General features: G+C 36.0%; 1 protein-coding gene across 1 annotated transcript in view; it reads right to left on the reverse strand.

The window, feature by feature from the left end:
- Window positions 1-23,179, reverse strand: part of LOC149775776 (anaphase-promoting complex subunit 7-like) — a 67,623-nt gene extending 44,444 nt beyond the window's left edge. Inside the window, exons 1-5 of the mRNA XM_089943149.1 lie at window positions 23,046-23,179; window positions 15,412-15,543; window positions 14,138-14,221; window positions 5,546-5,629; window positions 645-760 (exon numbers count right to left, since the gene is read on the reverse strand). Of these exons, the coding sequence (XP_089799275.1) occupies window positions 645-760; window positions 5,546-5,629; window positions 14,138-14,221; window positions 15,412-15,543; window positions 23,046-23,114 (485 nt within the window). The 5' untranslated portion in view covers window positions 23,115-23,179. The remainder of the gene's footprint in view (window positions 1-644; window positions 761-5,545; window positions 5,630-14,137; window positions 14,222-15,411; window positions 15,544-23,045) is intronic.
- Window positions 23,180-25,853: the final 2,674 nt, after the last annotated feature.

Genomic DNA, 25,853 nt, shown 5'->3' on the forward strand with positions numbered 1-25,853 from the left:
ATGCCCAAAGATGTTCTATACAGGTAAATTCAATAAAGTGTCATGCATATAACCATGATAACCATGAAGTGGATGCTAAGATAGAAAACTTACCTGTATGTATACGTACATAGTGGAATGAGTTTTCTATATCACACCAGGCATGCAGTTAATAATACTGTTATAGCAATATGAGGGTATGTCATCACGACCAGTGCAGATATGTGATAAGGGCACCTATGTGTGTGAAGAAGGCAAGTTATAATACTGAAAGTTAACTTTGTCATCAATGATAGAAAGAATAGAAAAGATGGAAATTAGGAGATAGAGTGTACTTCCCTTCTAAGAAAAAACTTGTTTCATGGTAGAAAACTTCCAAACTGCTTGCACTGACTCTGCAAGGCCTCTGTCTGTAGAGAGTGTGTTACTTGGTACAAGCAGAAGTAATAAGTGATGATCTTATGGATTTTGGCACCAATCCCAACTAAATGTGCTGATAACTTTTAAGTTCTTTAGCTAAAAGGTTTTAGCCAGGGAGAGATGGATTTGAGAGGTAGTAAAAGTTTTCTTAAGGTATTATAACTGGGTAACATATCTGAAGAAGAAATGTGGGTTACAGTAATCTTAGATGTTTGGTAAACCTGGTCATCCTGCTAGGTACTGACCTAAGAACCTCTTTGAAGCTGGTGATAGCAGACCTGTCCATGCCAGCCCTGAGATACAACCTGGCTAATGCAAGATTCATCTTGGCAGTTCTCTGCTTTGTGCTGATGCCCTCCAACTATATTTTAAAGATAAATCAAATAATTTTTTTCAATTATAGCATTTAATTTCAACAAGTACCCTTTGCTGAGATGGGTGACACTACTAATCAAACAATCACTTCTGTCTATAAAATTTAATTTCAATAGATGCATTTACTTTTCCTTTTTCTATTGAGTTTCTGACTAAAAAAGTCAATTTTGCTTTGGTTTTGGTTAATATAAAACAAAGTTTATTGGTGCAAAACAGTAAAAACATGATTTAAAATCAACTTAAGTGCTAATTTGGTAACTTTCTTGCAGTCACAATGATGCAATGAGTTATGATTTTAACTGCCAACTATACAAATGCAATAATTTAGGTTCCCCCAAACCCAATACTGTGTTGTTAACACAATAAATAAAAAGATGAATGACTTTATACACTATTTCACCTGAAAAGTACTAAGATGTAATGGTTTGTCTTCAATGAATATTAATCAACTATTTTTGAGGTCCTGATTATTAGTCAACTATTTCTGAGGCTGCCATTTAATCAAATTTACAAAGTTATGCAGCAGTTTTTCCGATTTAAGAAAGAAAAATGTTATATTTTCAAGAAGCATGATGAATATTTTTGAAAATTGTAATTCTGTCTGGCTGTTAATGAACATATTTTCCATCACAAGGTTTGACCCATGACCCACTACTCCCTATTTTCTCATTATTTTGCCATAATAAGACTGGAGGGAGAAGTCACATCACCTGAAATTGAAATCGCCATGACCCAGATTTAACAGCTGATAAAAATTATTAAGAATGCATACTCAAAAATCTAAAATTAACTATCACTTACACAAGGAATTAATTTTTTTAAGTTTATAAAAATTCACAGAGAATCTGACAAAGCTAAAAACATTTCCAAAACTAGTCAGACCCCTGTAAATGTACATGAGAGCACATTTACAGGTGTTCATCTACAAAACAAGTTACATTATGGATAAGTAAGTTCAACAATACAATAACATGTTTAGCGGATTAATTCAAACTAAATGTCAATTTTTGATGAAGTTTTTTAAACAAAAAAATAATTAAACTGATTGTTCTAATGGCAGCTGATTAATACTAATACCTATTTGCAATTACAATAATGTAATCTACAAATTAGAATTAATTACACTTGATAATTTCTGCTGTGCTTACTTGAGATCATATTGCCAAAATACATGGTGTAATGACAAGGAATGGCAGATAAACCTATGTAATATGACCAAATTAGGAAAGGTGTCCATGCATTTGCTGCTTCTTATACTTGGACATTCCATTAATGAGCACTGTTTTTTAATTGCCAATCAGCTGTTTAAAACACAAGCCTGTGAATGTATTTTTTTGGTGCAATTGATATCAACACTTGCAAGGTCTGGGGATATAACACTGTAACTACTTGGCTGTGTCAAGGGAGCATTGCAAAAGCTATAAGCTACTGTCACAGTGATCATCTAACATATCAAAGGATGAAGTCATTTTCACTTTGCTAATAGAACAAGGTGAAGTTTACATTTTCCTGCAACTCAGTCCCCCACTTGCCTGGGAGTGTGATCCCTCATTGTGACATGATATTATACAGATATTTGCTTGTATCAACTGAATAATGGATCTATTCTAGTGGGTGAAAATACTAGAATGTTTCACCCTACAAGATGAGCTATACATGTTATTCACTCAGAACAAGAATTTTTTTTTCTTTTTTTCTTAAATGCTCAAATGTACCTGGTAGCTGTGTCTAACAAACAAAAGTGGCATACTCTTAAGGCAATGTCACTAGTTTACTGTTCATGTTTTACTATGTTTTGTGTATTTGATCAAAAAAGTTGGTAAAACATGTACATAAAGAAAATGAATAAAAAAGGGCTCTCAAGTACAATCATTGCTAGCAAATGTTCCGATGTGTCAGGGGTTGCAGTATTATGGAAAAAAGACAGAAAATCATGTATGCTGTTGAGAAATTAGTGTAAAAAAAGATTACTGAAAAGCAGCACAGTTCCATGCAATGAAACAGTGATTAAATTAAAGAGAATAATGGAGAAGCATCCAGTACCTGAAGACTCTGATATTAAACTAGAATGCCATATATACATTTGTTAAGACAAAGATCAGGAAAAGGCAAAGAAATGAACACGTTTGAAAAGCTAGTTTGCTGATGGTAGAGTGCAGTATTAATATAAAGTTTTTGGACAATGACTGAAAAGCACTTTCTCTCTAATGTTGTCTTATGAGGCTGAGAATTTATTCCAGGTATGCAATAAAATAATGATTATGTACTCTATCATTTTCCTTTCAATCCTTTTGAAACTGAGGGACTTGTGGGTTTATACAGTGTGAGCCCACTATAACATGGTAGTTGGAAGCAACAGAACATGACCATGTTATAGACCGAACCATGTTATAAGCAACCAGGTCAGTTAGCTGAAGAAAATGATGCATGTACCCCAAACATTTGCGGGGTGGGGGTGGTGGTAATAAATGTGGGTGGTAAAATATGTGCTTCATCAGCACAGTTACCATCTTACATCGATGCATATTAAATGAGAAATACACATGATATGAAAACAGAGAAGGCATATATAATATTTTATTTAGAGAACCACACATTGGTACATATACATGTATACTGTTTATATATACATGTCTAATGTATAGCATAAATAGAGTATCAACTACATGTACTCACCCGCAAATCTCATCACATACATTGAATCCACATTACAAGTGATTCTGTCAAAAATATGCACACACATATTTAAAATATTCAATAATTGTGTCACAGGTCATATAGGTCTGAATTCAGTGGAAAAACAACACAATCATGTAACGAATGACGTAGTTTATTTACTTTTCAGTACGTACCAAGTCGGTAAAAGTTAGTTTGCATTTTAAGCCGCCGTTGGTAGTGTTCATAACCCTAAACTTTTTCCCTTCAAAAAGGAATCATTCACAGCACAGTTAACGTGTTCCAGTCTCACTGAAAAATGCAACAATCCATCAGATTCCATTGCTTTTATTTAAGTTTGGTACTGACTTCTTTTGAAGAAAGGTTGTTTGTTTTTATTGAAGATTGTAGTCGGCTTTCTTTGATGAAGGGTGCATGCATTATTGAAGTCACCGCTAAAGGACAGCTTTGGAGAACCGAAGAAATACACAATTCTTATTGTGGCAGCAACATCAAATAATTCTACTGCATGACTAAGACTGATTTTTGTTTCCATTTGTTAAGTGTGTTTTCAAAACAATCGGTGCTTCAAAGGTAATCTGTTTCCTTTGAAATATCAGCAAACTATTTTATCTGGGTATATTTTTAAAAAGAAATTGGCTGTCATTTGGTATATTCTATTTACTGTTCCTCCCTGCCTATCGAACAGACCAACAAGTAAGACAGGTTTTTTTAATATTTTGTTGGGTTTTTTTTTACATTTGAGGTAGTGGAGTGATGATACCTTCCATGCATGCATCAGAAATTTGCAAAGGGTCAGCGGAAGATAGAGACACAGGTGTTCTGGTCTGATGACAGGGATTATTACAGAAAATCTGAGTGTTCTTAAGGATTTAATTCTGAGTGAAAAATAGAGAAATTTTGCTTACCATCCACATACAAATGTCAGTCTATGTAAATATATTAATTACTAGCAAGCGACCAAAAATCTGACAAAAGATAGATTGCAAGATAATGCCTTGTCCGTTGATCTCTGTTACCAGAAATGTCAACAACAAAAAAGCAGATATCTCACAACATACAGTACTCATGCTAGATGTCAAGATAAGCGGATTATGATATAACAATGGTTTGTCAATATGGACAAAGAATTTGTTTATGTAACAATAGATAAATTTCAGTGCATTTCATATCATGTTTGCAGCTTCCTTTCATGGGACCTGTGAATTTCTCCACTCCAAACCAATGGTTGTATATACAAATTTAAACAGCCAACAATGTCACCAATAAAAAAAATCGTCAGATGGTATATTTGCCACCAATAAGGGAAAAAAAAATATCCAAGTTTGTGACATTGGCGAAGCCTTACTCAATCCCAGAATAAACTTTTTACACATTTTTCATACTTTTAAGAAGAAAAAACTATTTTTTGTGTGCAAGACAAATGCATACAAAATTTCAGGAGCCACACCACGATTGTCTTGCATTATTCATAAGCTATCTCTTCCCCAAAATGATAAAAAACTTTTTACGTTTTTTTCATACTTTTAAGAAAGATTTTTTTTTATGTACAAGAAAAATACATATTTACGAAATTTTGGGAGCCACACCATGACCATGGTATATCCGAATTCATGTTATAATGGAGCATGCTATAGCGGGGTCACACTGTACCAGGGACTTTCAGAAATAGGCTGGGGACTCCTAAGTTCCATAAGTAAGGCCTCCAGGTCTCCTCATCCTGAAAGCCTGTTGAGCCCAAGTGCATCATGGGATTTGAACACCATATTTCTGTGTACCAGGTTGACATAATTACCACTAGACTAATCAATTGACAACAAGGTGCATGAAATTCATTGGTCATATTGATATTTATGTCAACTGACTGGCAGAAAAAAATGAAAATTATTATTCACTTTAGCGAATTATAAACATTTTTTCTCTATCCACTAATTCATGGACTAGCAAAAAACATGCTTAATTCTAAATCTGACATGATTTTATGACATGTCATGTAAATGAAATAATAATTTAAGAACTGTTCAGAACAATTTGTGCAGTTTTCAAAACAATTATTCACGAAAGTACAAAAGAAATCATTGAATTCATTACTTACTATTGTCATTGCTTCTCTGTGCTGTTTCATTCGCATCAGACACTGGTACACCTTGTATTTCACCTCAACTTCTGATGTCATCTCCTGTAAATTGACATACATTAACTTAAAAAGCTTCGATTCTTCATGGGCATAAGTCTGAATTAATTCTTAATCAAAACCTTTGATAATTTTAAAAGACATGTACATAAGAACATTTAAAACTTGAAGAGCTGAGCAAATTTTTCATAACTTCAAGTCATGAAATTAATGAAGAGTATTTGAGTAATTCATGTTTAAGTTATTGAAGTTTACTTGTAAATTACTGAATGAAATCAATTAACAAGATTAATTGAACTTCAAACCGGGGGTCGCAAGTGGCCAAGTGGTCTAAAGTGCTCACAGTTACAGATCACTGCCATCTCACCTCTGTCTGCATGGGTTTGAGTCTCAGATTCTGCTAATGTGGTTATGTGAGAAAGCTTGCCAGTAGCTTCTCATGGGTCGGTGGTTCTTTCTGGGGTTTTCCTGGGTTCTTCCTCCACCATTTATACTGGCCGCCATGTATAGCCTATCTTGTGCTGAACTTGTACTTAATTGGCTAAAAGCTTGTGCAATGAGTTTGAAGATGCAGTGGGTGAACCCATTGTGTTAATTTGCATCAATTACAGCTATTACAAATCATTGCTGTGAATGATAATGTTTAAGCCTTATGGATTATTTTACAAGTTCGAGAACAGCGGTTATGTTTCTCTTAAGTCAGATTTAACTGCATATATAAAATGCAAAGCATGATCATTTAAATTGTGAGGATAGTGTTCAATTTTTTAAGCTGAGTGAGGAAGCAATTAACTACTGGCAAAGCCCAACAAAAATAAGTTTCAGAATCCTGGTTGACGGGTTTTATTTTGTGAAGCACATCAGGAAAAAAATAAAATGGGGGGAGCAGTTAATTCTTTGCACATACTACAAACATACTGAAAAACTACATCAACTTCATACAAACAGGATTCGCTTAGAGAATCCAGCAGAGAAATTTGAACACCAGGTTCATCCAGTCTCCAGTCAATTTACTGATGAACACTAATGACACTTACATTACCTTAAAGCCCCTTTGAACCCTACTGAATTTATATCTGAACAGCAGCAATTGCAACATTGTGTGACAACAAATAATATTAAAAAAGGGGAAAGCAAATTTTCAAAGTAAATTATGTTTCTCTGAGAATAATTACCCAATCATATTATGTTAAGAATATTAGCCTGCTACCCCGTAAATCCAGCCCTACTAAAAGATACAAATCATCATAACCTGTCTGTTGTTAGATAGACAAAGGGCAGTAACTCTTGCCCATTTCCTCCCCTTGATACCAATAAGTGCTGCCAGTTTTTAGCTGAGCGAGACATTAACACTGATGCTCGCATGGTAGGGTGGTTGGGAGGGTTTTTTAAGCAATGTGATTGGGTAAATATTCTCTGAGAAACATAATTTACTTTTAACATTTGCTTTCTCCTTCGAATACGTTCCCCAATCACATTATGTTAGGAGAAGAAGTAATAGAAGGACTGGATTCCCCATATGAAAGATAACCTGCTCTCCTGATGACCTAAGCAACACAGCCTAAGATCCCTTGATCTGGGATGTGTGTGTGTGTGTGTGTGTGTGTGTGTGTCTGTATATATATATATATATATATATATATATATATATATATATATATATATACATATACATATATACATACATATACACACATAATTGAGAAGATGACGTTGAGCTCTTCTCAACTGCCAAACTTTTCACTGTCAAATCCAGTGAAGCTAATAGGCTGTGTTGTTTGGTCTAGTTGGGACAGGTAGCCATCTGTGCTGCTTTAACTAGCCCTACCTGATCCAAAGTTTGTCTCTGCGATGCTAAATCTCCTAAGTAAAACCTCGAGAAGGTTGACTCTGCATGCCAGCCAACAGCGTTTATAATGTCTCGGATAGAAACATTGCTTTAGAAAGCGAGGCTTGCAGAAACAGCTATAATCTTTTGAGCTGTAATCCTAATGATGTGACTCTGATCTTGAGAGATCTCCGAGTACGCAGAGCATATAACCCACTTCAACCACAAAGCAAGGGGTGATGCCTCGTTTTCCAACCTTGACTGAGAGGAAGTGATATTTGCACATGTCACAACTTGTCTCTGTGCATATCAAGTTGTGCCTCATGGCACCGACAGGAAGCTAGTCTGATCTGGTGAGATGTCAGAGTACACCAAGCATATGACCCCCTCAGCCAGGAATAAAGAACGTGGAGCATGATATCCTGTGTTCTGTCTCAGAGATTGCAGGAAACTTCAGAGCAGTAAGCCACATGAGAAGAGGCACAGCTTGTGCCACAACTTGTCTCTATGTGTCTCAAGTAGTGCTTGAGCGTGCAGACAGGATCTTGCATGGCTGCCTCTCTAACCTTGTTTATGGAAAAGATAGCGCAAATGATGATTCGTAGGTTACCTACTGACTGCAACGTATTCTTGGCAACTAAGCCTGGCTGTGTAAAGAGGACTACCAACTGATCCAAACTGAATGAAGGATAGTTTGTGTCAAATGAAAGTGCATGTAGCTCACTGACCCTACAAGTGAAAGCTAAAGCTATCAGGAAGCATGTCTTGTATAATAGAAACTTTAGCGAAGCATGAGCGGTTCGAACTTACATGAGTTAAACCAAGTTAGAACCCAAGACATATTACATTTTGGAAACAATGTTATGGATTTTGGTTGCTGAGGATCAAATTGTCTAACATAAACGAGGCATGCAGCCCTCCTTCCCTGCATGATGAAGCTAAAGCTATCAGTAAACAGGGTCTGAATGATAGTGACTTTAGCAATGTGTAGGCTAGACGTTTAAATCTAGCCATGTTAAAAAAAAAAAATTGGATCCCTTTTGAGACAAATAAGGGATACCAGTCTCTATCCCACACAAACATATTGCCATGATGCCGGAATCTGTCCAAATCATAGGGCGGTAGCCTTTGGTAATGACTGGGGTCCAACTGTTTCTCTTCCAAGAACAGAGCCAGAGAAAGTCAGCCAGTTGGGGTTAGAGGCATGAAGATGGGCGATACAGATGGTTACTATTGAGATTCTCTCCACAAAAGAAAGCTTGAACTGTTTGACTCGCAAAGCTGTGCTGGTAAAAGCTGAGCATGTAGAAGAGGGGAGTCTATTCAGGTTGGCTGGAATCTTCCTGAGTGTATAATCACTGGGAAAAATTGATTGCTGAAATGGGGCTTGTGCCCTCAAAGAGGGGCTATCAGAGTCATTTTGCCATTCTGACCCTGTAATTGTAGCACTGTTGGTGGGGTGGCACTGCCCACAACCCCTCCCAAACGGCTGACAGCGTATCTCACTGCCGGAACTGCAGTGTCTGGAACTGGGAGGATAAATATGGGTAGCCGTTGATTCCACCTCATCGTCAAGCGGTTGATCATTGGATGCCCTTGTAATGTGTGAATCCGAGTGACGACCATCTGGTGGAGGGGACTTTTTATGTGATGGACAGGACCCCTTCTAGACTGATTCTCAAAAAAGACACTGAAGCACTGTATGTTGATATTAAGATTGTTGCACCCATGTAGAAAAATGCCAAATCAGAACAGTGGACAAGTGGTCTGGTAACTCCCTGTTTGAGGATATAGGTCACCACCACAGTGTTATCAGATCGAAAGAGGACCATTTTTGTCCCAGGATCAATCTTTAACGAAATGAAAAGTACTGATGACAACCTTCTTTTCTAGGATACTGATATGTATAGGCTGTTCCCATGTGTCACTAACAGTAGTGAAGCTCAGCAACAGGTGGGTACTCCCACCATGTGCACTGGCTACGGTACTTTGTGTTATTTCCACGTGGGGTTCTTCAGCGGAATTCCAATGGTCAGCCAGGATGGATTTCCCTACTGACATGTGAATGATAAATTTCAGGTGTGATCATGACTGCATGGTTAAGAGGATGCAAAACGGCACATCAGTGTGCTGGCAAGGCCCGCATAATGACACTACCAAGCTGTATAATAGCAGAGGAGTTGCAAGAACTCTCACAATGAAAACGATTATGGGAGCGCAAACACAAGGGGATATGCCAGATTCCGATTGGTTAGGAATTCCGTGCCTAAATGGAAAAAATTCTGGGATGTATGGAGGTCTGAATTTCCCAGTTCGTGAAAAGGCCTGAATGATCTAGCAGAGAAGGAAGACCATTCCATCTTGGAATAGGATAGAACTTACCATGTGTTTCTTTAGATGATGCCCAGGTATGCCGCTGTTGATGTAGATGACGCCCAGAATGGGGTGTCGGTGGAGTCCCTAGTGTGAGCGAAACCCCAGGGGCTGAAAAGGGCCAAATGGAACAGTGAGTTGATAACAGTGTGGCGGTAAATGTGGAAACTAGCAATAGGTGGGGTGGATAGGAAGTGAAAGTATACATCTGTCAGATTGAGACTAATGGAAAACTCGCCCATCCAACTGACCTGGATCAAAATCCCCCCTCCTTCTGAGAGAACAGGGAGGTCTGGTGAGCTCATATCGGTCAAATCACTGTTTGCAGGTGCTCATCTGGCTCAGCTTCAAGCTCAGATATGTCATGCTGGGTGGCCTTGACAATTCTACTTAGTCTGTGCAAGACACAAGCTTTCCTTTGAGTACAAGCCATGAGTACTCTAATATCTGACATAGCTGGTAAAGATGGCACTGCTGGCATCGCTGCACTGCAGGCTTTTCTACCACTGCATGCATTGCCATCCTTTCCCAGACTGTCTGCATTACCATCCTTCCCTGCACTGTGTGCATTTCCAACTATGCCGTTATCTCTGGCCTTTCCCGTACTGTCTGCATCACCGCACTACTGGCCTTTCCAGCACTGTCGCTACATATATGATGGTCCAGCATTTACCTGTGCCAGATGCTCAAAAGCCATGGCTGAACGGACAGATTTCTCATAAAAATTGCCAGTAAAATAATGATATCTTGCCAACTGCCCAGCTAGGTGGACAGATCTATCACTAAGATCCCCTGCTGGTAATGTCGGGGTGACTGCCAGTGTCGGTGCTGCAGTATTATTATCATTATTTGGGTCCTGCTGATCAATCATAAATCCCATGCACCCTGACTTACCTGCCAGAAGGCCATGCTCTGACATATGTGAAGGCTTACCCCATCTGGGTCGCCTAAAGATAGGGAATATTTCCCCGTTTTGCTCAGAAAGTGATGGATGGTCCCATCCTATATCCTCTCCATCCCTTAACTAAATGGTGTGCGTTGGTTCTGTGCGACAAACTTTAGCTGGGGGGGGGGAGGGAGATTCCAGCATTCCCACACAAGGTTTGCCATTGAGGCTGATTCTGGGGTGGAGACAAAGGATGTCAGAGGTATCCTGCTGTGACCTCAACCATCTCTTTCCCCTTTGCCACTTTCTGAAGTACAGAAGTGCATGTGTTTTCCAACCAAACACTATATATTCAGCACCTTCCCTTCAATACTGTACAGGACGATCTTTGTGCACGTGCATGTCATGCGTGTAGTAAAAATTCCTCCTGAACTGACACAAGATGAGAGAAAAACAAAGGTGACTAATTAGCTAATAATATAAATAATTTAACTTAGCAGTCAATACTACATATTAAAGATGCTGTATATCAGAAACAATGTAAACATAACATAACAAAGCAGATGCTTTGAAATTGTATACAGACTGATTAAATATTCTGTGGAAACAAAAGGAACAAAGCAAAGCAGAATCTAGCAAATGGTTGAAATTACTAGGTCACTAAAACACTCCTGTAACAAACAGACCCATAAACGTATCATCTCATAGATGTATGTTACAGAGGTTTCATTTGGTTTTTAAAACTAGAAGTCCAGGACTCCCATTTTGGTAAAAAAAGGAGTCCCACTATCAAAAGTTGCAGTCCCTTCTTTCCTACAGAATCAAAACAGACGTGAGTACATCTGTTTTTAGATAGAGAGGTTTTTGTAATGTAATCACTCACTTTAATAGAGCTTCATTACAACAGTCCATTGACAGGATTGCAAATTTATGGTTTATTTATTTGTCTACGTACTTGTAGTAATTTTACGCAATGGTTAAATTGTATCTGATTTACTGTTTTTTCCCCATATTTTCACAAATACGTGTCAAGTCAGAAAACAGCTTCGACCTTAAAGCGCATCTCGTGAATTCCACAACATAGCATTGTCCCATACGTTTCTGACCTAAATAATTTGCATTTTAAAGTTAAAACTGTAATAAAATAATACCCAGGCTTTGCTCTCAATGATTTGTATATTTTTCTGTATATATCTATCCCATACGAAAACAGACAATCTAATAAACTGGTACATCCCAGACTTAGCGAAGTCCGCCATTATTTCCTATTAGGCCTACTGGTTCACTTACAGTTTCAAGCTAATTTTATGACGAAATAGCGTACAAGAGGTAGCTAATAAATATCCAGATCACCGATTCTGATCTTAAAACACATGTTTGTATGTTTTATCATCAAAGAATATCATGCAGGAAATTGATAGTTGCTACCTTACTCGGAAAAGGGTTAATGGTCAATCAGCTATCAAAACATGCTTGTGAATGGGCAAGAGTTTTTGTCAACATAATCGATATCAAAACTAGGCCTAGCTATTCATGTCTTGATGAATACATTTTGCTACATTAGAACTAACCGGGCTAAGGTGAGGGGCATTTTTAAAAAAAGCATGGTCAGTCAATGTATCTCTTAAATAGCTCTTGTTCGTCCATCAGAGTGAGACTGAATTTTGTCAATCCAAGTAAGGACTTGTCCCAAACACTAAGCTAGGCATCACACACTTTCCTACAGTTAGCTATTGTCCCATCCGAACTATCAATGCTAGCAGCTTTAGCACTCTTCTGAATCTCGTTACAATCTTCAAGGTTTGCCATTTAACCCCAAAATACTTATCCAAATTTACGAATGGCATTTTGTCTAAGTTTCAACATGTCTTGATTCTGAGGTCATGTGCACTACTTATTCCGATACATCGGAAATGAACACAATAATGAAAGCTAAAGTTGTTTAGTTTATGTATTTTTATAAATGACCACATGTACATCTCTGGGTCTTTCTGACTCTGAATTCAATCACTGTAAATATCAGTAAATTTTCCCACCCGACCGCTAGTCAAAGCCTTTGAACTTGCTGACCAGCTATTGCATCATGTTCTTTTTGATGTACTCTTATAATGGCAACATCTATGTACAACAAGGGGCCTTTCAGCCACTGAATTCTGTCATTGTAAATATCAGCACAGCTAATTGATCAACACATTTTCCCCACAAAGCAGGTGGCTGAAACAGGACTGACAAGTCTTTGAATTTTGCTGCACACCGATTACATGCATATGGAGGACTCCTGCCTCAGTGATTTTCTGTGTCCCAGCTCAAAAATTGGCATCCAAATATGCGTAATTAAGCATTTTTCCGAGACATCTGTGTTAAATATTAAGCTTCAGCACAATCCACTGTTAACTGAAGGGACAATGTGTACAAACTATAAACTATGGTGAAATTACTAGGTCGCTGAAACAAAACACTTTCGCAACCATATGTAATTGATGCTGCGCAACAGAAACCATGTATACATAAGCTAAACAAAACAGAGTCATGGTTGACCTCCATGCACTGAAGTGGCCTGTAGAACATTTAATTGATATGTGCTAAAACGACATAAGACACATAAACTAAAGCAAAAACTAGTAATGTGTGAAATTACTAGGTTGCTAAAACACTGTCATAACTAACAGATCAGTGAATTGTTATATCAGAAACATATGGTCCTGTTTAAAACTTATGCTGCATGCTTGATTAATAATAATTCTATTAAAAGAGATGAAATATGAATAAATTAAGCATAATTATCAAGCAGCACTTCAGAATTCTCTATAAAGAGCTCTGTAGTGGATGGTGTAAGTGAATAAAGTCAAATGTACGCTAATCCGTAATGAAATTGTGGGCATATGAAACTGGAGTCTGGGCTTGTGGAATTTCAGTCAGGGTGTGTGATAGTTTTTTAAAAGTCACCAGCCCTGGACCTGTGTCTAAAAAATGTCTTCTTTGAGCACTGTTGATAAAATGCAGCACTTACATTTTCAAGTTCTTAAAAGACACTGGTAAATTATTATTACAAAGCCCCTTGCTGAGGCTCCACCTGAAGGTCCTCCACCCTTTGAAGATCATCTGCTTTACTGTACTGAAGCTATAAACTTGAATGAGATAATTATATTGTATTTTAATCCATTTAGTACCAAGTGTTGTTAGCCATTGGCTCTACTAATATATGGAGTGATTGTTTTCTGTAATTGTGAAACATCCACAGAGCTTTGATTTCAAGTAATTATGAAACATGTTTAAATGATTGACAAAGAAAAGACCAATGCCTCTGACTTCATTTCTGTTTTCAACTTTGATGTCGATTTTTTTCAGCATTTAGGAAATTAAACAAGCAGGTGCTGGTTAAAGTCATGACCTGGAGAAAATATTTTTATGAAATCAGGTCATAAATATGACTTAATTTCAAGACAAAACTTTGACAAATGATTACCATATTTCCTTGCTGAGGGCATGTAGTTTTCCCTTTAGTTTTATTTATAGCTTTCCTCAACTGCAATGCCTTTAGATATAGATCCTGCAAGAAAATTGCAACAGTATATAATTATCTATATTCAACAGTATATAATTATCTATTTTCAACATTATTATATAATTATCCATATTCAACAGTATATAATTATATACATTCAACACTATTATATAATTATCTATATTCAAGAGTATATAATTATATATATCCAACATTATTATTATCTATATTCAACATTATTATATAATTATCTATATTCAACATCACATAACTAACTAAATTCAGAATTGTTATATAATCATGTCCATAAAACATTATAATATAATTATATACATTCAGCATTATTATATAATTATGTCCATTCAACTTTATTATATAATTATCTACATTCAAAATTATTGTATAATTATCTACATTCAAAATTTATTATTTAATTATCTACATTCAGCATGACATAATTAAGTCCATTCAACATTATTATATAATTATCTACATCCAAAACAAATACTGATAAGGAAAACTAGTTTATTATTCTTGTTAACTAACAGAATAAGTGAATTCAACTAAAACAAGTAAAACCATGAATTCATCAAGTTCAAACTGGCATCACGAAAGAAAAAAATGTAATGAATTTATCTATTGTGAATGATAGCCAACATCGCCCATTACTTCATACACTTAGCATTTTACACAGTGAAGATATAGAGGATATTTGCTTGAAACATGTGAATAACAGATATATTTCATCGAGTGGCACAAGTAAAAATACTAGAGTTTTTCACCCACAAGATGAAATGTATCCGTTATTCACTCGCTTCAAGCAAATATTCTTTTTATTTTATGCTCACATAAGCTGGCTACCTAAAGTTTGTGACACAGTGAATTAGCAGATTTCTTACGGTAATGTCAGCTGTTTACCGTACATGTTCTGCTATGCTATGTGTACCTGTGCACAAAATTAGTTCCACATCAGATTGATAAAAATTAACTGATATTTCCAGAATAACAAACTGCAAGTTTCAAGGATAACAGGCAGGGATTATTAATAATGACAATGACATGTACATAAGGAAAAAGTAGTTCACTGACAGAAAATCAAAGGGAGGTAAGAAAGTTCTGACCCCAAAAAGTAGTTCCTGTTGTGAAAAAATATTATTTTTTCACTACAGTAAAATATCAATATTATTTTAATTAGAAAATCAAGTAATTCACTGCTTAGCATAAAATACTCTTACTTCAGCTTTTAGGTATTCTGCAAGCTGATAATGAGCATTGCCACAGAAGACCATGGTCTGATACTTTTGTGTTAATGTAAGAACTTCGGTCTCACTACTGCTGTTGTCACACAGTGTCAGTGCTATACAGGCCTGAAACAATAACAAAATCATGTTGATTAAACAGATATACTACAAGACGGTGATAAACTAAAGATTTTAAAACTGTTCATTTCATGTGTGATGTTATGAAGCAAATTTAACAATATAAAAAAGTCCGATACTGTGGCAAGTGCAAAACTTTATTAGTCATTAAAAGTCGGTTTTAAATCCCATACATTCCGTACAAGTCTGAAATTATATTTCATACATACCTGTATAGATCATTGATGTTGTTGAGTGTTATATGAACATTATTTAAATATATAATAATACTGATATTTATGAACATTATGTTATATCTATTGGCATTTTATATCAAGTGAGGAGTAATATTATCGATTCTAAAATTCAGACTAATGTTGTTGAAAGGTTTATTTTACTGAACAGCCCAAATTTATGATGCACAATTTTGTTTTGTTTCATAAATAATTAATTTCACAATTATCTATGAAATGTTCTGTGGGGAAATTTCCAAAACTCATGGAACAATGACTTTCAAGAAGCAGCAGAAATATCAGCAATTTAGCAAAACAAAAGAAGATCATTGTACAAAAAGTACCATATATACTCGTGTATAAGCCAAATAATTTAGGAAAAAATAAAGGCCTGGAAGAAGGGGAGTCAGCTTATCCGCGGGCCAATATGTAAACTTAACAGTTTTTGGGTCATTTTGTTGACTACTGTAATGGCTGTAAATCTTGGGACACGAAAAACAATAATTTGTTCCGTGTCCAAAGACATAGGCATGTAAAAAATGTAACTTTTGGTGACCCGACAGTTATTAATCTGTTATAAAGTACTATGATTGATTTTGTTATTATTTTGCATGTGCATATTTTCTGATTTCTCCAACATGAAGTTAAATAAAGGTAAATACAGACTTTATAATTTGCAGGTCGGTTGAGTTTACTAGGGAGACCATGCTGAACTATAATGCACAGTACTTACGTAGTGCAAAGCGTGCATAGCATCACTTAAATCCTTACTTATTCACAAACATAGATGCAGATTTTGCTTTACTCATTGTTTCAACCAAACTGCATTCTTCCAGATAACATTTCAGCTAGTCCTTAATAGTTGTTTCATTTACTTTAAATCACGCACTCACAAGTTACTCATTCAATGAGGTAATATTTTTATAAAGGTACATACGTTTATTTGTACAAGGCACATAACCATCATAATTTACATGTTCACGAAGAGTGGTAATAATAAAGGCTAAAATTCTCATAGAGATCAACTAAGATCAACATCAATTAATTTTAGTTTTGTGTTTTAGCTGAACAGACATAACTTTCCACACAGTGGAAAGCTTGATGTCTCGGTGTCTCCTATCTTGATAGTCGGTGAATTTGTCTTTCGTTTTGCAACAGCAGTACAGGCCACTTAATCATTAAAACCCTGAAACTGGCTTGTGATAAGAGGGAATTTTGACTGGTAACTATACCAGTTTAACATCGGTTGTTGTTGTTGCTGTTGTTCTAGGGTTTAACGCCATTTTTCAGTACAAGATAGGCCATATATGGCGGCCAGTATAACTGGTGGAGGAAGAACCCTGGAAAACCCAGGAAAGAACCACCGACCCACGAGAAGCTACTGGCAGGCTTTCCTACGTACCCACGCTAGCCGAGCCTTGGACTCGAACATACGCAGACAGAGGTGAGATGGCAGTGATCAGGAACGGTGAGCGCTTTAGACCACTCGGCCACTCGGGGCCCCTTTAACAATGGTATATAAGGTATAAAAATGCCAGGTGTTCACTCGTGTAAGTTTCTTTCGTGGAAATGGAGCTATATCACATGGAGTTACAGCATTCGTAGTGATCATTCTTGAAACGTAAATTATTTGTGGACGATTTTATTGTTATGGTTTATCTTTTTGTTCTGGCTTATTTTTTTTAATTTTTATTATTGTAGAGGTAAAAATACCGGGTAAACATTAATTTACGTGAATAATGTTTAAACGTAACATTCTGTTTAGTGAAGAAGCGAATGCTTTATACTAAAATAATTATTTCCTCACAACAATAACACTGGTCAACAGTGAAATCATTACTGACTTGAAAAGGCCCTAATCTGTAGTATTTTGGTGTGCCGAACACGAATATAACCGTGAAAAATTTGTATTGGCTCTCGTTTTGAAGATATTCATATACCTCATTTTCTATGTTTCACTGTGTAAATTTCTCCAGTAGGACTGCAGCAACATCCGGAATAATGATGTAACATTGCATAATACCATCATGCTCACATCATCCACAGTTGATTGCATCATTTTCTGATGCAATGCAATACTAATGCCATGCGGCTGCTGAAGTAAGTTGACGTCAGCAGTGTACTATACATGTGTAGGCCTATTATACTAATGCCAGGCGGCTGCTGAAGCTGACGTAAGCAGTGTACTATATAAAGCCCAATCAGATAGGTTCAGCATTTAAAATATTTTAGACGTTGTGCTAGACAGTTCAAGCTACTGTTACATAAAACTTATTATTTTATCCATTTACGTACAATAAAGAACAGTAATGCCTCGAAAGTGTGTTAATACCGCGGACAATTTTTGCTATATTTGTGGGGAAGTGACATTTGCCAACCAGAAGAAAAGTATCAATTCTCAAGTGAAGAAGGCATATCATCTTTACTTCGGATGCAAGGTTGGTGACCAAGACAAGCCTTGGGCTCCGCATATATGCTGTGCTACATGTACAACACAGCTTTCACAGTGGTTGAATTGCAAAAGGTCATCAATGCCGTTTGCAGTCCCAATGGTGTGGAGAGAGCCAAGCAACCACCTAAATGACTGTTACTTCTGCTTGGTTCCTCCTCTTTCCGGCGGAATAACGAAGCGAAAGAAGTCGAGAATAGTCTACCCAAACATTCCGTCTGCATTGAGACCAGTTCCACATGGTGAGGGACTTCCTATTCCAGAACCTCCAGCAGAATATTCTCTTGATTCATCTGACGAAGACAAAGGTGAGTCGACCTGTTCTTCTCCTGGTCCATCAGCATGCAGTGATCCAGATTTTCACTGTGGTGCATCATCAACCCCACACAGAATAACACAGGAAGAACTAAATGACCTGATTCGTGATTTGGACTTATCAAAGAACAAGGCAGAATTGCTAGGATCAAGACTCCAACAATGGAATCTTCTAGAAGAAGATGTCACAATTACTGCATATCGAAAGCGCCACCAGCAATTGGAGCCTTTCTTCAGAAAGGAAAGTAATCTGATATTCTGTTCCGATATTGAGGGCCTCGTGAATGCTTTAAAAATCACTCATGACCCACAAGAATGGAGACTATTTGTGGACTCTTCGAAACTGAGTCTCAAGGCTGTGCTTTTGCACAATGGAAACATTCTTCCATCTATTCCAGTAGCGTATGCTGTCCACATGAAAGAGACATACGATAACTTAAGGCAGCTACTGAATTCCATTGAGTATAACAAGTACAGCTGGCACCTCTGTGGTGATTTGAAGGTAGTTGCCCTTTTAATGGGACTGCAGCAAGGATATACAAAATACATGTGTTTCTTATGCGAGTGGGATAGCCGAGCAAGGGAAATGCACTACATGAGGAAGGAATGGACTCACAGGCAGAATGTAGCCATTGGAGAGAAGAATATCCAACACCCAGCTCTGGTTGAGGCTCAGAAAATCTTGCTACCACCCCTTCACATCAAACTAGGTTTGATGAAGAACTTCGTGAAAGCCATTGACCGGACTTTGCCAGCATTCCGATACCTGCATGAAAAATTCCCTCGACTCAGCGAAGCAAAGATTAAAGAGGGAGTTTTTGTGGGTCCTCAGATTCGAGAGCTTTTCAAAGATGACCGGTTCAACAACTTGCTGGAAGGTGACGCGAAACAAGCATGGAATGCTTTTCGCCTAGTTTCTACAAACTTCCTCGGAAATGTTAGGGCAGAAAACTATAAGGAACTAGTAGAAGACATGTTGATGAAGTATAAGAAACTTGGCTGCAATATGTCTCTAAAGATTCACTTCCTTCATTCCCATTTGGATTTCTTTCCTAGCAACTGTGGTATTGTTAGTGATGAACACGGCGAACGTTTTCATCAAGATATCGCAACAATGGAACAAAGATACCAGGGAAAATGGTCCACTACAATGCTGGCTGACTACTGCTGGACACTCCTCAGAGATGCTCCCGAACAGCTGTACAAGAGACAGGCGAAGAAATCTAAGATGTAGTCAATGACTTGATTTTTTATAGGTAGGCTATTACAGTTGACCTTTTACTATTGGAATGCATTTCGTTATGTAAACATTAATTTCTTGCAGATTACAAAAAAACTAGAGCCAATTTTGCAATTTGACTGTCATATTCGTGTTCAGCACATAAAAATTGATAAGAATTGACTAATTTTATTTCAGTAACATGACTTTTGTAAAAATTTGTTGTCCAGTGTAATTCACAGGTGATACAACAGAACATGTAGAAATGAAAATTGAAGACATAATGTAATAATCAGGGGTTCTCTACAAAAATCAGAAGATATTATGAAATCTGGAGTTTTTTCCCCTCCTGGCAAGAAAGTTGACAGGTATGGTGTAAGGTCGCTTACATCAAAGCAAACTACAACTCACCTTTTATGGTATTAGCATAATTTTCATAGCATTATTTCCGAAACTTTATAAGAAAACAGAAAATTAAATAAATTACTTTTTCAAACAAGTTTATATCATTTCTTTTTAATAATCAAGCATGCCAACCTCGAGATAAGTATACATGTAAATTTTTTAAATATAAGTTTGCCAAAATAAATGCATTTAGAACTTACCTTGTGCATCTTGAGATGCCTTGGAGTTGTAAGTTGGCTTATACGCAAGGCATGCATTTTTAGTGTTTATACCTGTTCAGTTTGGGGGTCAGCTTATATGCAAACGGGCTTATACGCAAGTATATATGGTAGTAGATTATGTATGATTCTAGATACAGATATTGAAAAAAAGAATCAAGCTAGGGACTACTGTAGCAGCTTGGCTTGCTACGAAACATTTAATTTCACTGGGACTCATATAATAATTCTGAGATGTGACACTGTTTTTCTATTAGATCCTTTGCAGAAGTTATTCATATTTTTATGCCAATAAATAACCCAACTGTCTACATCTTGACCAATCAACTGTGAATAAAGAGATGACAAAACTCAGGGATAATCAAATCCCATATCCCAATGTCCTGGAATATTCATTTTCAAAGTGTGACAAGTACAACTTTCCAAAATGTTAGTCAGGGACACGTTCTTTTGTCCTATTTTAAAAAAGCTAGACAAGCACTAATTTTCATACTTCAATCACTTTATCTTCTTTTATCTGGCAATTCATATTCTCCAGGCAAATTTAATGCTTGAATCTACATCTCTTCATTTATTCTTCCATACTAAGTGGTATTTGATAACTGTCACATGTGTGAGTTCCAGTATTGCTCAACAGCATATTGGACCATATTGGACCAAATGTAAGGCTGTCGTAGACAAATAGAGTAATTAATCTAGCACTTCTCATGAAAATTTTTAACCTTGTATATATATGACACTAGCTAGAGACACAAATACTGTATAAAATCAACAACATGCAGAAAATCCATTAAAGTTACAGTTGTTAACACTCCATGAAAAAAGCACATTCTAAAACCATATAAAAAAGAGATGACAAAATATAAAATGAGACTTCTCTTTAACTCTGACAAAGCCAAACCTCAGCCAAATCCTGAAAACCATTTGCTGATGTGGAAATGCCGTGTGCACTCCAGGAATGTCTGAATTAGAATAAATTCCTTTCCAGTCTTGCTGATGGAAGTACTAATAATACTGTATTGGAGCAAGAAATAATGTATACAAGACACTTTGACAGTAAAAACAAAACAAAAATATAAACAAAATTAATCTCTTTCAAGAAATAAATATGTTGTACATTATTTCTTTTGTTTCTTTTCTATGGATTATAATGCATACATCGCATGAAATCAAGTCAAGAGATTCAAGTTTTGGGACAAGTGAAATTTTTTAAACCACCTGTCCTGAACAAGCGGCTGATAAATAAAATTTGAAGCTAAATGTCTTTTGTTAGTGTTTTAAAGAGTCTATTCTGCTGTTGTTGTTGTAGGGTTTAACGCCATTTTCCAGCACACGATAGGCTATACAGGGCTGCCAGTATTAATGGTGGAGGAAGAACCTGGGAAAACCCCGGAAAGAACCACCGACCCACAAGAAGCTACTGGCAAGCTTTCTCACATACCCACATTGGCTGAATCCGAGACTCGAACCCACGCGAGTCTATTTTGTAGTAAGCAAATGAAGAATTCACACTCATTTCCAAATTATCATGCAAAAATTAGCATAATGCATGAAAACCAAATTTATACTCCCTTTACTGAACAACCCCAACAAAACAAAAATTCAAATGGAAGGAGAAATTCTTCAATAGATTTTAAGTTTTAGAATAGACCATGACTTCAAAAGCATATCAGCACATGAAACAACTTTATTTAAAAATAGAGTGCAATACTCTTTTGATGTCATCATTCAGTGATGAAGACCAGGTCATCACCATAATTAAAGGAAGGATACTTTCCTATACCTATGAGCAAAGTATAGTTACCCACCTCTCATACTGCAATACCATACCATGAAAGCGTAACTTGAGGTTTCTAGCACAATAAGAAATATTATCTTCTCAAAATATGGCCATCTTTTATCTGATTGGTATTTACTATCAAGGAACTTTGGAAAGTGTTGCACACATTTCAAAAATTCATAAAAGCTATTGACAATAGCCACATCCCTTCTAACAATTAACACAAGACAACTAAGTAGCATATGTTGAAATCTGACCACTTGCCAGTTCTGTTCCAGTTAAGGGTTAACAATAACCACCATTCGGAACTGAATGCTGCATATTCACTGTATGACATACCAAAATGTTTACCCCCAAACTAGTCCTACATGTAAGACCTTGGCGCTGATATTTATGTTTTGAGCGTCACGTAAAACAAAACCAACATGTGCTATGTCTTACATTGTAGGACCTCCCCCAAACTTGATTCAAGCGGGCAAGTTGTGAAAGGCTGAACATACTGACAATTCAATAAAATTAGTAAGGAATATGTTAGGGTTCATATTATCAACCTTGTGCTGATTGGAAGAAGGGTGTAATCAAAAGTTTCACATATGAAAAGCAACCAGTACCTGTGCCACAGGGCAGCAAAATATATTTCACGACAAGCTAGGAATATAAATAAAAGAGCATGCAGTCTGAACTGCAACAGCCAGGATCCATTACAAATTTGGTGCAAATATGAGATTAATAGATGTAATATTTATAGGAAAAATATGTACAAGTATAAACAAAGTTTTTTTTAAAAAACCTAAATCGGCCTACTGAAAAACCTCGAAATTATATAACACTACCTAAGGAATCGAAAATAGCTCCGTGCATAATTTATATTATAATGTTATTTCATACTTACTAGCTGCTTGAGATCTTGATACAGCTCGCATTCATGAAGCTGGTTGATATGATCAAACAAATTCAGCATGTTTTGAGAGTTACACGATTTAACTTTTCAGAACAGTGGTTATTGGATCGACTTCAAATGTGTAATTCACGAAACGGTTTCGTAATGTGGCTCACGGGCAACAAAATGAACGGAATGGACGGTAAAATGTATGTTCGTGTTTTCTGGGTAAAGTAAAGCAAATACAAGACAATTAGAAAGCAGGCCAGGTGATGATTTTATGCAGCGCATCTTCACACAAAAAATTATACATTGATTTATATTTTTTAAAAATCTACCTATACAATTAAATGAATACATTAAGATTCAAGTTGAAAGTTGCCCATGTCAGTAGTAGTAGTAGTAGTAAAGAATATAAGATAACATTAAAGGTAAATATTACAACATGATAAAGCCAACAAGACTTCGAGATGTTTTGAAAATTACAATTAAAAAAATTCACAGGGGTAGTATTAATTTTGTGATGGTATATCCTGCATTCAAAACACCAATTTTAATTTTAAAAAAGCATCACAGGTAACAAAATGGTAAGCATTCAAAAAAATTGACAAAGCGATGACAATGTAGAATATGTCTTACCAGGTAATGAATTATATTACCCAGTAAATGGTAAGAGGTAACATTAAACAAACTATGCTTTTAATCCTGGACTGAAAACAATATAGCATACTATGAAACCGTTTTAAAAGTCCATCAAATCAGGACTACAATCAGAGTACTTATACAGACCCAAACTCTTCCTTTATAATACCAATACAGATGAGTTTTGTCAGGAAGCTGTCCAGCTGACAAAAATAATCTTGCGATGTAAAGATATGTAAAAATGGAAATACATTATTTCTTGCAATCTGTTCTACGTAATAGAATTGCTTTATATATTGGATGTTTCAGAATTTGTTCTAAATAGTACACAGAGTAAGACCTATGTAGCATAACGACATGCGATTGGATATCTTAATTGTTTAAAATTCCTTAAGCTTGTATATAAATGCCGGCAGGTGGACAATTTTGGTCAATTTTATTTTTTGTGTTCTTGTTGTAACATCGGTCTGCAGACATATTTAATGTTGTGTTTAGATATTATTTTAGAGGAAACATTTATATGGATTATTCATTGGAAAATTATTTGTTAAGTTTTACAAAACTTGTTGGTTTTGCTTCTTTCTGTGACTTAGAGTCATAACAGTGAACACATTTGTCTTTTGCAGGAAAACTGAAAAAGTACTCGCAATTGTAATATATTTTGGACAGAATAAGGTCCATCGCCAAACAAGATCACCTTAGAACAGCGATATTTAGAAGAAAAGTGGCAGCATTAAATATAGACTAAGGAGGAAATGTTTATTGTTGCATTAAATAATTTTGTTGCACTGCTTTGGCAGTACATACCCTTTCTTTTCAGGAATGTTGTAAAATGTGAGGAAATGTGTGCACAAGATGGCCTCGTGGGATTCTCATCACACATGTTTATCCTGCATAATGTGCATACATTCAGATGGTTGCCAGTCTTGTTGTTTGTCTATCTCCCAGCAAGGTTTGGAACCCAGCGTAGAATTGTTGCACCGATTCTGGAAGGAAAAATTGCCCTTCTTCCCAATACTTGATTCAAGGAGAGTGTGGAATATTCTTCTCCTCGATTATGTAAGTGTATAGGATCTTCATCTTCATGCAGAAGAGTACTGCTACACTAGAACAGTTTAATTTTGAGTCCTAAATGGCACGGAATATAACTCATCAACCCAAGACGAGTATGGGATCAATCCTTCCTCGATCGCAGGAGTGAATGGGCTCTGTCTCTCGTGAAGTCAAGAAACTTACTGCTCATACTGTAATTTAGTTTGTTACGTTTTTATCTCAATCATTATGTGTTATGTTTAATTATATTTTGGACTTCATCAAAAATTAAAATCAAGTTCATTGTGTTCCTGAATAAGCACACTGATGTTTTGATTTGTAAACAAATAATATATAGTTAATATTTCACTAGGAGTGTATGGTTAAATATTAGGGTCATTTTCAATAGAAGTAAACATGTTTATTTGGATCTGGGCATAGAACATTGGTATTTCCCATAAAAATACCTAGCCTACTTGATGTTTACCACATCCTTATTATAATTTTAGTAACAAAATGTTATCTTGTAAACAACTTGGAATGTTCTAGAATAGAAGATTCTATTAAGTCATAGTATTTTGGAAAATCCTAATTGTCACCACAGTCAAGTGGAGGGTTTTATAATATTGTTTAGCTTAGAAATTATTCATTCCTGTGATAACAGCTGAAGCAGAAATTAGTCTTATTCTTGTGTTCACTATTTCATTTGGGTGGAATTTATTTATTAAAATTATTTATTCACTGGAAATACAAAATGCTCTTAAATAATATTCTTGGACAGAAACATTTAATTTGGAATTATAGTGAATTCAGAGAAGGACATCTTGGATTATATTATTGTGATTAATTGGAAGACTGTTAGTACATCATCACACTTCATGCTACTGGTACATTAGTGCATTAAAGACTGCACTGGATCTTAATTCCAACACCACTAGAATTTAATTAGAACTTTGTTCATTAAAATTAGTGATAGAACATTTTGGACTATTGGGGATTTAATTCATAATACTGTAAGTTCTTTTTATATTTTCACTTTGTATTCCAAGGAAATAAATTACTTGTTGACTTTTACAAAACTTGTTGGCTTTTGCTCTTTTCAATTACTTTGTTTAAGACCATATAGTCGTAATAATCACCAGAGAG

The sequence above is a fragment of the Sinohyriopsis cumingii genome, chromosome 19 (assembly GCF_028554795.1).
Source record: "Sinohyriopsis cumingii isolate HCF-2022 chromosome 19, ASM2855479v2, whole genome shotgun sequence".
Taxonomy (NCBI): Eukaryota; Metazoa; Mollusca; class Bivalvia; order Unionida; family Unionidae; genus Sinohyriopsis; species Sinohyriopsis cumingii.